The sequence below is a fragment of the Panthera leo genome, chromosome F2, assembly GCF_018350215.1.
Source record: "Panthera leo isolate Ple1 chromosome F2, P.leo_Ple1_pat1.1, whole genome shotgun sequence".
Lineage (NCBI taxonomy): Eukaryota > Metazoa > Chordata > Mammalia > Carnivora > Felidae > Panthera > Panthera leo.
Window position 1 is genome coordinate 63,821,924 of NC_056695.1, and position 12,387 is coordinate 63,834,310.

At 38.2% G+C, this 12,387-nt stretch overlaps 1 protein-coding gene across 1 annotated transcript in view; it reads right to left on the reverse strand.

Annotated features, from left to right (window-relative positions):
* Nucleotides 1-2,030: 2,030 nt before the first annotated feature.
* The window catches only part of MRPL13 (mitochondrial ribosomal protein L13), a 48,602-nt gene continuing 38,245 nt past the window's right edge, over nucleotides 2,031-12,387 (reverse strand). Inside the window, exon 7 of the mRNA XM_042924309.1 lies at nucleotides 2,031-2,316. Within this exon, the coding sequence (XP_042780243.1) occupies nucleotides 2,295-2,316 (22 nt within the window). The 3' untranslated portion in view covers nucleotides 2,031-2,294. The remainder of the gene's footprint in view (nucleotides 2,317-12,387) is intronic.

The following is a 12,387-nucleotide window of genomic DNA, read 5'->3' on the forward strand; positions in this document are numbered from 1 at the left end:
ACGGCAAGGAGGAGCAACCCAGTCCACCAGCTAGCTGAGAACAGCCCCTGTCCCACCGAAGGGGCTCTCCCACAGCAAGTGAGGGTGAGGTTTGCGGGGATTGGTGTCCATATTCTTTTTTTTTTTTTTTTTTTGGTGGTTAGCATTTATTTTTTTTATTATTTTTTTCAATATATGAAATTTATTGTCAAATTGGTTTCCATACAACACCCAGTGCTCATCCCAAAAGGTGCCCTCCTCAATACCCATCACCCACCCCCCCCTCCCTCCCACCCCCCATCAGCCCTCAGTTTGTTCTCAGTTTTTAAGAGTCTCATGCTTTGGCTCTCTCCCATGGTGTCCATATTCTCACTGGGTAGTTAATATGATGCTGACTGGGCTCAATGTTATTGTAGAGCATGTTGCTAAGACCTCACCTCTTCAAATTTGCAGTTTTGTTAGAAACAAGGGCTTTCTTCAGTGAGCCCTCTCAACCACGAAATAGGTACCAGGCATTGTTTTAGGTGTTCGGGGTACAGCAGAAATTTCCTATTAAAGCTGCTGCCTCAGGAGCCGGAGGCTTATTTCATACTGACTCACGCCTACGTTACCACATCAAAAGTAAGGAGGGAGCTTCTTTTTGGTCCAAAAGCTTAAAATATAGCTGCCACTTCCTTGCAAATGGCAGCTGTTGACCTGTACCAGGTTATGCTTGCTTTCTTACAGAATTTGTGATACACAAACACTCACTTTTTCTCAGTTAGCAGTGGCTAAGTTCCTGGGCTTCCGAACCAGACTGCCTGGATTCAGATCTTGATTACCACTCAGCAGTTCCGTGATCTTGGCCAAGTTACTTCACTTATTGCTACTTTGGCAGGTCTATTTTTAAATGGGGAGGATTACATTATATATATTATAGGGTTGACGGATGAACTAAATGAATTAATTTATATAAAGCCGCTGTGTTGCTGTGTTTGGCACACTGGCAGATGCTCACTAGCAATACTTCCTATTTAATTTTAGTTACTGTTTTCCCCTACACATACTTACATCGCAGCTCATGCATAGTTAATACCTGTGCCTCTGACACCCAAGTGCACATATTCGTAAGTTTATCCACAGCATCTTTCCACTCTGCAGTAGACTGCATGCTCTTTGGTGGGGCGAGGAGGTGCTGGGGCAAGACACGTGTGATTTCTGTTTTCCCAACACCCAGCACTGTGCCTGCCAATACATGTTTGCGGAATGACTGGGAAAGGTGCCTGAAACTCACTCCTTGATTGGCTAGGGCAAGAGGAGGAAAACAAAAACAAAGAACTACCACACAAATGCCCAGATACAATGGCTCAGCATCTTAATTTCTAAAGAAGAGATTTTGCTAGGGATCTTTATCTCAGCAGTCCAATCTAAGTACCCAGCACAAAAGTGCATAGGAGCCAGCAGGAGGAAGCATGGAGACACAGTGCAGGGGTCTGCAAACGGCATCACAGGCAAGTCAGTGAGATTTCCACCACGTAGACAGGCATCAGTTTATTTTGGTGTCATGGAGACCAAGAGGCTATATGGGAAAGAGGTGACTGCACTTTGTTTTTTTGTTTGTTTTTTTTTTTAACGTTTATTTATTTTTGAGACAGAGCATGAACGGGGGAGGGGCAGAGAGAGAGGGAGACACAGAATCGGAAGAAGGCTCCAGGCTCTGAGCCATTGGCCCAGAGCCCGACGCGGGGCTCGAACTCACGCACTGTGAGATCATGACCTGAGCTGAAGTCGGACGCTTAACCGACTGAGCCACCCAGGCGCCCCGAGGTGACTGCACTTTGTAAATACCTCAGGGCAAACCTTACCCTTCTGACCTGGAAGGATGAATGTAGATGGGTGGGAGGTTAGATAAAATAATCACTGAGAGGAAAAGTAAAGGTGGGGTTTGTTTCCCCAGTGGCCAGAACAGCGATCTGGAACCTGAGGGAATTTGCACGGACAGGTACTTGTTGGCAATGTTAACCGCAGCGCTATCTAGGTTTGTTTTTTCCATTAAGTAAAAAACTGAAGAGTTAAACAAGTAAGCAATTTTATTCTTTATCATCACTTACAACATTCAAATCGGACTACATAATAATTCCTTAAAATAATGTACTTTATTGCAATTTCCTATTGAAGGGATATCACCCCCTGACCTTTCTCCACAAGCTTTCAGCACCCATGACAAGTCTCTTGTCAAAATGCAGTGGAAGTTTCACTCTTCCTGTAGGTTAGGAGAGACTCATCAGGAAGAAGTTTTAATCACCGCATGGATATTTTCTGCAATTTTCATTTTCCTATAGTCGATAATCTTCAGGTCTGAAAGACAAGAATCAACATTTATTTCATCAGGAATCATTGTATCATTTTCTCCTGCCTGACGAAGGAAGACTATTTTTCAACTTAAAATGAAAGTAATATTCATTGAGAAATTACCTACAAATATTAGATTTTTGGTGAAAAACACTAAAGCCAAATCATCACAAAATGACAATCCCCAAGCTCTTTTGAGAATATAAATATAGGCCACCTTATGCCTATGCATGAATGTATTTAGTAACTTAAAAACTTGAATTTAACATCTGTTCCAATTTTAAATATACTTTCTTAAAGCCCTTTTCAGAGAAAGGATTGCTATGATCTTTAAAATCATATAAGCATATGGATTTACCTAATCAAGGCAATTTTTGAATGAGTAATTTCCCTATTTATATTATTTTATCATGCTAAATTTATTTTCAAATAGACATTGTTTATTTATTTGTTTATTTTTATATTACATATAATTTATTGTCAAATTGGTTTCCATACAACACCCAGTGCTCATCCGATATTGTCTTTTTAAAGAGACAGAGAGACAGAGCATGAGCAGGGAAGGAGCGGAGAGAGAGGGAGACACAGAATCCGAAGTAGACTCCAGGCTCTAAACTGTCAGCACAGAGCCTGATGTGAGGCTCGAACTCACGAACTGTGAGATCACGACCTGAGCCGAAGTGGGACGCTTAACCAACTGAGCCACCCAGGTGCCCCTACGTTGTCTTTTTTTAAAAACGTTTATTCATTTTTGAGAGAGAGCACCTGTGAGCGGGGGAGAGGCAGAGAGAGAGAGGGGGACAGAGGATCTGAAGTGGGCTCTGAGCTGACAGCAGCGACCCCGATGTGGGGCTTGAACTCATAAACTGTGAGATCATGACTTGAGCTGAAGTCAGAGGCGCAACTGACTGAGCCACCCAGGTGTCCCTCAATTTATTTTTCATTATGATACATATACCAAATAAATGTATAAACACCAGACCTTTGATATTTTAACTAAAACTGGTAAAACTGGTCTTTTCGTCATTTATACATTTATAGGATCAATCATACTTGAAAGTTACTTCCAGCAGTAAATTAAAACAAAAAAATATTTTTTAAGGTAAATGTTAAATCATAAATAGTGGACAAAATGAAGAGCAGGAAATTACAAAATGCAAAAAATTTTGAAGTGTCCTTTTATCTTTTACATAGGTGTATTTGTAGATGTTGAGCTCATATGGAATTTTCAGAAGGAAATTCGTAATCAGTAAACTAGATATTTTTGAAACAGCTGTAAAAATATTCGACAGTTTGAGTTCCTTTAATGAGTACATGAACTCTGTTTGCCCCTACATAACTTATCTAGTCCCTTTCTACATTTACAGCATGTTTTCTTAAACAGAATACTCACAAGATACCAGATAGCTCAGCTATGAAGACCAACAGTCTACTGGCTGAGTAAACAAACTGTATTACAATTCAGAGTTATTATTTAGCTCCGAGGAACACAGGCTCTGATCTGGGAAACCAGCCAAATATGCTTCACCATATCAGCTGTTCTGTAACAACAAGAAGAGAAACTGTGGAATTTTGTCACTGTTTTTGAAATCTCTTTCCAAATGTAAAAACTGCATCCAAAGCCTCGGGAAAGACAGTGTGGTCTGACAGCTGAATGTGGCTCCAAAGTGCACCCATGTAATCTCTGGCATATGACTCACTACAACCAGAGCGGTTCCCAGTCAAGAGACAGCAGCACATTTAAAGAAACAACTTACTCTCCTGTCGAGCTGGTTCATATAATTACTAAAGGGTGGTGGTGATGCCATTAGAAAGAAATCTTGAGGGGTCAGTCCCTGGGCGGTTCAGTCGGTTGCACCTCGGACTCTTGATCTAGGCTCAGGTCACGATCCCGGGCCGGTGGAATGGAGCCTTGTATCAGGCTCCGCCCTGAGCGTGGAGTCTGCTTAAGAATCTTTCTTTCTCTCTGCCCCTCTCCCTGCCTTGTGCTCTCTCTCTCTCTCTAAAATAATAACAATAATAATAATAATTTAGAAAGAAATTGTTTAATCTAATGTCCTAACAAGAAGTTTCTGCAACTCAATAAAACTAAATGTGCTTAGTCACAGTCTAGTTGTTTCCACACCAAAGGTTAACTTATTAAATAACAATGAGATGAGAAAAGCATCTTTTAGTGGGCATTATAAGTAAAACGGGAAATGTGTGTGAAGGGTGTAATCTGTGATGTACGGAATGTAGGTAGTGACCTGAAGGCTACAGGGGGCTAATAAAGCCCAGAGTTGTTTCCAGATTTTTTGGTAGAAGTGAGGAGGATAAAGAGGGCTGTAGTCGTAATGAGTGAGAAGAAAGGGCAGGTTCAGGATTTAAGAGGCAGTACCATGTTGCTGGGGAGAGGGTGGAAAGGGAGCGGGGAAGGGGCTAGGGAGGTGGAGGAGGAAGGCCCTACTAGAAAAGGATGATTCAGGGAGGATTCCTGATTTTCAGCTTGAAGACCTCCGTCAATGGCAACACTGTTGACTTTTTCAGGACAGGGAATACAGGCAGAAGAACAAATTGGAAGGGAAGGATCCTGGTTTCGATTATGATGAGATCTGGACACGACAGGCAGCCAACAATTGGGATTTGGAGTTTAGGAGAAAGAGAAGACATGTCAGAGTCTCTACAACAGGCTCCTTCTTTTCCATCCCACTTCTGCATTATCAAGTAGCCCTGCTTAAAACATCTTCAGTAGTCCTCCACTGCTTTGTCAAAATTCAAACACCTTGGAATTCAATATATAACCCTGCATGACATGGCCTCAGCTAACATTTCTGAGTTATTCTTTGTATACCCCATCCCTTTACATTCTGGTCCCATTACATTACTTGCTATTGCCCAGATAAACACTTTCACACCTCTGGACTTGGGTACTTGAGCTTTTCTCTGCCTGGAAGGCTTGACTAATCCGTCAAAATCCTCCTCAAAAATCACATCACCTGGGAAGCCCTCTATAAACTTCCTTGCTAACTTAGGGGTCCTTTCTCTGAGATTGCCAGAGAATAGCATGCATACTTCTAGCACAGTGTTTTTCAAATTATAATTGCCCTTACTTATATAAGTAAGTTTTGTTGTTTATGTAAGATGTACTGAATGCTTATTAGATGCTATCAAGTATACTAACGACTTCACATGCGTTATCTCATTTAACTCTCACAACTACATTGTGGGAAAGACACTTTTATCAATCCCATCTTATAGTTGACAATACTGAGGCTCAGGGAGGCCGGGCAACTAGCCCAACAGCACAGAGCTACGAAGTGGATGGTAGGGACCTAGGGCAGACCTTCTGACTCCCAGGGCCTGCTTGCACCATTTCATTCTATATGACTCCTCTTAGGCTGTTGGTTCCTTTGGAGGCAGGCTCCCAATATAACTGACCTCATGCTTCCAGCAATTAGCACAGTGCCCAGCATATAGGGGATACCTGTAACATATTTGTTATTACAGCGCACTGACTACCTTGAAAATGCCACTTTTACAAACTCCTTTCCTTTTTTAATGAAAGTCATCAGGATCTTTTATGGATGGTTAATTTGCTTCCAGGAGGGGAAAACAGTTATCATGGCCAAGGGACCAGATATTTCAGATGTTGGCGTAGCCAGAAACATCAACTCATACCGAAGCACTTAATGATATTACATGGTGTTCAGGAGATACCCTCGTGAGGAAAAGTGAGGTTTTTACACTAAATACAGTTTTATTTCTACACACACACACACACACACACACACACACACGTACAAAAGCAGGCACACATACAATGCACTTACATTGCTTACTCCCTTCCACTAAAAGAAATCCAAGATAAGAAAGCGGAGGGGAGGACTATTTACCTGAGTGCTTCTCAACCTTCACTGGGCAAACACATCACTTGGGCTCTTGTGAAGATGCAGATTCAGATTCAGTTAATCTGTAGAGGGGCTCAGACTCTGCATTTCCAACAAGCTCCCACGTGATGCAATGCTGGTCCATGGACCACATGATGACTTAGCAAGGCTTCACCTCAGAAAGAGCTATTCATAACACAGAGGAGATTACCATTTGAAGATGCTGAAGAAGCAAATGAAGCACCTTTAGTAAATTTCTGAAACTATGCTGTGTCTAAGAGAAGGTAACACACTTCTTCCTCAGCTAGAGGTGATTCCATCCGCTATACAGTATCCTTCTTGGCTTTTTACCATGAGAGGACTTTATTAACAGGAAGTTTTATGCTTTTCTGATACAAGAATAAATAATTTAAGTTATAATAACATGTACTGAGGCTGGATACTGAAATTCCTATGGGATCTATCATCAAAGAAAGATTAAATTGTAGCTCATGTAGTGTTAGTAATTTGAGTTAAATGTCATATTTGGTTCTTTAAGTGTTGCTAATCCATATATGACATTAATATGACTATATTCATCAGAATTAAAATCTTGGATTATGTTGCTTACATACTTACCCTACTTTATGTGTATATCTACCTAATGTCCTTACTAGATTAAATAATTTTTAAAAGCAAGACACCTGGCATCTAGTATGTTGCTTTTGATAGTATGGATGCTTAAATGTTTTGAACTTAAATGAAATGGCTTAATCCTTGGTAAGAAGGATGATGAGTAAATTTATATTCTGCATCTGTTTGCCTTAGTTCTTGGTGACTGTTTCAGTGCAAAAATATTATGAAGTTTTAAAATAAAAAGTAATATATAAGGTTAATATTTTTGTAAATAACAGCATTTTACAATAATCTCAGGAAATCTTTGAAGAGACATTACAAATGCTGTTACAGAAAGCTAATCTCTATTAGTTTTTTTTTTTTCCATAGAAATTTACTCCTTGGCAGAAATGTTACATTTTAACAAAATTACCAATCTTTTCTTTACATATGTAATACAAAGTATCCAAAATTAAGTATATCAGAATTACACTAAAGCAGACTCTTAAGAAAAATTTCTATTTAAAAATTGTTTTTTTAATCTTTATTTATTTTTGAGAGAGAGACAGAGTGTGAGCAGGGGAGGAGCAGAGAGAGAGGGAGACACAGAATCTGAAGCAGGCTCTAGGCCCCGAGCTCTCAGCACTGAGCCTGACGCCGGGCTTGAACCCATGAACCGTGAGATCATGACCTGAGCCGAAGTCAGACGCTCAACCGACTGAGCCACCTAGGCACCCCTGAAAATTTTCTATTTTAGCTATAGCCATTAAGCAAACTTTAAAGCAAAGGCCAAAATATGAATTTATCATACTTCATAAAATAAAAGTCAATTTCTCTTTCAGGGAAGTAAGATTCTGATCATTTGTTCATTCAACAAAGATTACTGAGGGTCAGGTCCAGGCATGGACACTGGGAACACAGCAGTAAGCAAGACAAAGTTCTGTCTTTAGTACATTTCTTTTTATTATAATCTTTAAAAATGTTTATTTTTGAGAGTGAGAGACAAAGTGTGAGGGGGGAGAGGCAGAGAGAGAGAGAGGGAGACACAGAATCTGAAGCAGGTTCCAGGCTCTGAGCTGTCAGCACAGAGCCCGAATGCGGGCTCAAACTCAACAAATCGCGAGATCATGACCTGAGATGAAGTTAGACGCTTAACAGACTGAGCCATCCAGGCGCTCCTAGACAGTGCATTTTCTAATAGAAGGAGATGCACCATGGACACACACACACACACACACACACACACACACACACGTACACTTTGACCTCTGAGGTGAAAGCTCAAAGTTCTAAGCTTTCACATACATGCTTAGGATAATTTGGGAGATTAATGAATCTTCAAAGAATTAGCCAACATAAAACTTTCTTTAATTCATTTTCTAAACTGTGCTAAATTACACAGCTACTAAATGTTCTATAGCAATAATTCATTTTGCGCTTAATACTTGTCACTAGCAACAAACTGCCTTCAAACACTATTGCTTTAAAAAAAACATCGCTTTTTTGAATAAAGAAACAGAACTTACAAAAAGGTCTGTATGAGCTATATAGAAAGTATTCTGTGGTGCCTGTGACTGCTCACAAACCTTAAAGTTAAAATCACACCACATCTCACAAAATTATCAATTTTCTATAGCAAATCCTTGATCACTGACATCCTTATGCAAAATGTTGCCAGCCACTCATTAAATGAAACAGGCAAAATACTGCCACTCATTAAAATGAAACAAATACATCTTAGAAATTCAGATTAAAATCAGGACAAAAAAATGATAGAGACCAACACATTTAAATTAACTTGAAAATGAGGACATTTCTATAAAAGAATTTATCTTTTGACTTTAGAAAAAAATCTTCAGGGAGATTTTAGTTTTCACTGTAAAATGCTGGGAAAAATCCATTTGGTCTGTGGATAATGAAACATAAAGCTATAAAACACACAGTTTACATGATAGTTCAGTTAGAGACACTTAGTATTATTTATCCCATTAAGATGACTTATTTTCCAGAAGAAAAAAGCATTTGAATTTCAGTTGTAAATCCATGAAATTGGGTATAACTTAAGTGTAATAAATCTCAAAAAACATTTTATTCCCCCTTAGGTCTTATGTCTTTTCACTCATAAATAATATTTGTCAGTATAATGTTTACTCCAACAAAAAATATTTAAAAGATGAGAATAAAATTTGGACAATGGAGTCATCTTAAGAACAATAAAGGTCAGTTTGAGTTTTATGTCACTGCCATTGTATTGATGAAATTATTTAGAATGAGACATTACAAGAAATCTGGTGACATCACATATTCCTTGAAATACAGTCCTCTCAACTAAAGATGTTAGCTGTACAGGAGATGGTGAGGCAGAATAATGGTGCCTCTACACTCACTTTTCTAGGCACTTGTACCATGTACCAAATCCTGATAAGAAAAATTTCAATACTGCTTAAAAAAAAAAAAACAAAAAAAAAACAAAAAAAAAAAACTAAAGTAAACTCATAGGATTGTTTAAAATTTTTTTTTAAATCAATTTACTCTTTTTTTCAATTAAAATAAATAGGAATTGCTGTTACATTTAATTACCACTTTTAAGTCGTAAGCTCTATTGGCTAGGAATGATTTGATTTGGTTGTTCAAGTAGAGATTATTTTTAATTTTAACAACCAGTCCTAATCTGTTCATATCCAAAAGAACAGCAAAGTTTAGAATGTCTAATTTGAGCAAACTCAGCCCTGGAAATACTGAGGTCTACAGTTAATGCCAATGCTGAGCTGGTTGAAATAACGGGAAAATTGGAATGTAACCCTGCTCCTGAAGTCCAGCTAATAACTTCTGCCTGTGAAGAGCAGCAAATTAAGTTAAATCTTGTAGGAAAATGCCATTATGACTAGACGAGCATAAAATTGTGGAAAATCTTGAAGATGTCTAGATCCCAATTCCTTATGGGTTTTGAAAAGGTAAAATTCCTTCTTTAACGTCTTTATATTAAGCCTCTGATGTGAAGCACATTTTATAAAATAGACATAGGTAAAAAATTTTTTTCTGGGTATTCATTTAACTAAGACTGAAAATCTGTAGATTATTAGGATTTATAGGTTTCATATCAGAGGGCATGTACTAAGCTGAAATCACTGCTCTCCTCTAGAGCTACAGACTAGCCAGGATGCTCACCGCGGCCCCTTCCCAGTGCCAATGTGCCCACACCTGTTTTCCTTCTACAGAGCAGGAGGTGTCACCCAGAAAACAGTCTAAACTGAATCCTGCTTTCAGCAAAGACAATTAGGGCCAATCACGAGTGTCCTCCTACTTCCCCACTTTTATTCTGGCCATCCTCTCCTTTGCAGGCACACTTCTAACAGCACACTCTAAAGTACACGAACCACCAAGGACATGGGTTTTCATTATAAACATCTCCTTTCAAGATTTATTGAAGCTGAATTTTTCACACTTCATTTGTATACAAAGGTGAGGGTTTTGCTTAAAATAGAGCATTACAGATTTAATGAGTTAGGATAAAATATCTATTTCTTTTTTGGTATTGTTTCATCACTCACTCTGTGGGTGATGCAAAACAATTCAAGTTGAAATTTTCCACATACCTTGATTTTCCTAAGAAAAGCTCTCCTACAGAATTTTGTAAAAATGAAAATAAAAAACGTTTAAAGTGATCCAAGTTTTATTTTTATCATACATAATGAAAAGTTTCCATTACAGTGATAGCATGACAATTTCCATGATTACTGTGGTTTTGTAATGTGTTGGCAAAACTATGATGATTATGGAAATAACTATTGATGCTATTAAAATAAGTTGACCATTTGAAAGCTATAATCCCAGGCCACAGAACTGTGAAGAAAGAACAGTGCTCCTGCTTCTTCTTTGACAAATGAATTTAAGAGCATACCCTACAATCACCACTAGTACATGGCAATCATACATCTATTCTGTACCATCAAGAAATAAAATATAACTTCATAACATATTCTAACATAATTTACGTATCCATGAGATACAGAAGTGACTAATATACCAAGTATATCCACTAACTTAAGAAGTGGAGTGTATAGGCAATACTTCTCATATAAGAAAATGACTTCTAGTTATTAAAAATATTCCATTTTCTCATAAAGATCAGTTTCTTTCCTCCTTGTCTAAAACTGTTTTAAAAATGACCACACTACTAGCCTAAGAAAATCTGACATAAACTGAAATTAGGCCTGAGAGAACATAACGTTCATGATTTAAAATAATTTAAATGAAATCTCAACAACAGAGCTTTTAATTAAGATTAAAACAAATTTTGCCAATCACCTACTGGGTTCAAAGCTTAGTTTTGACTATTGTTATTATGTGTTGTTCAAAAGCTTTTGCCTCTAATAGAAAAGCTAATAAACTTTCATTTAACCAAAAGCTAGTAACAGTTCCAAGTTTAAAATGTACATTTCTACACTATATGCATATTTTAAGTTTTATTGCTCAGGAAACAACAACCAAAGCAAACTATTTTTGTCTCTATTTATTTAGGTGCAATCTAAGTACATCTGTTTCAGTGAGGTCTCTGCAGATTCACCATCAGATCTATCTTGAATAAGTTCCAATTACTACATTCCAAAGGAAGACTATATTGTTGGCTTAGCTATTTTGGGTGGAACGACAGCATATTTTAAGCAGGCTCCTTCTCCAAAAGGAGAAAAAAAAATTCTCATGAAAGCAAACCCACCAGTAATGAGAAATCCCATTTTCAATGGATTGCACTGCATAGTATGTTACATATTTTAATTTTAATTCTAACATATAATATTTAATACTAGAACTTTGTGAAATGGCAAACTAAAATGGCAACGTTCATTAAGGTGGTCACTAGCTACATGAGGCTACTGAAATTTAACTTAATTAAATTACATAAAACTAAAAATTCAGTTCCTCAGTCACACTAGCTACAGTGTAAGTACTCAGGAGCCACTATATTATTAGATAGCTCAGATATAGAGTTTTTCATCATCGTGGAAAGTTCTATTAGACAGCTCCAAACTAAAAGATCATCTATTTCTCTGACAAGAAGCATTTTGGATAATCCAAAAATGCCTGTTTTTTCCTGGTTATATGCATTCCACGGTAATAAAAACTAACTGAACTTGATGTCAGCTCTTGTGCAGAAGAATAAAGTGTTGAATGATTTATGTTAAATGACTAGTACACCTATATCATGATACAGTCTTAAAAAAAATTTTTTTTTTTAATGTTTATTTATTTTTGAGACAGAGAGAGACAGAGCCTGAATGGGGGAGGGTCAGAGAGAGAGGGAGACACAGAATCTGAAACAGGCTTCAGGCTCTGAGCTGTCAGCACAGAGCCCGACATGGGGCTCAAACTCACGAACCTTGAGATCATGACCTGAGCCAAAGTCGAATGCTTAACCGGCTGAGCCACTCAGGCACCCCGATGATATATTCTTAAACTGTAACTGTATACCCATATTATTTTTTTATTTTACTTTATTTGAGAGACAGAGAGAGAGAGAGAGAGAGAGCGAGAGCAAGCGCGTACATGAGCAGGGGAGAGAGGCAAAGGCAGAGGGAGAGAGGATCCCAAGCAGGCTCCGTGTTGAGCACGGAGACTG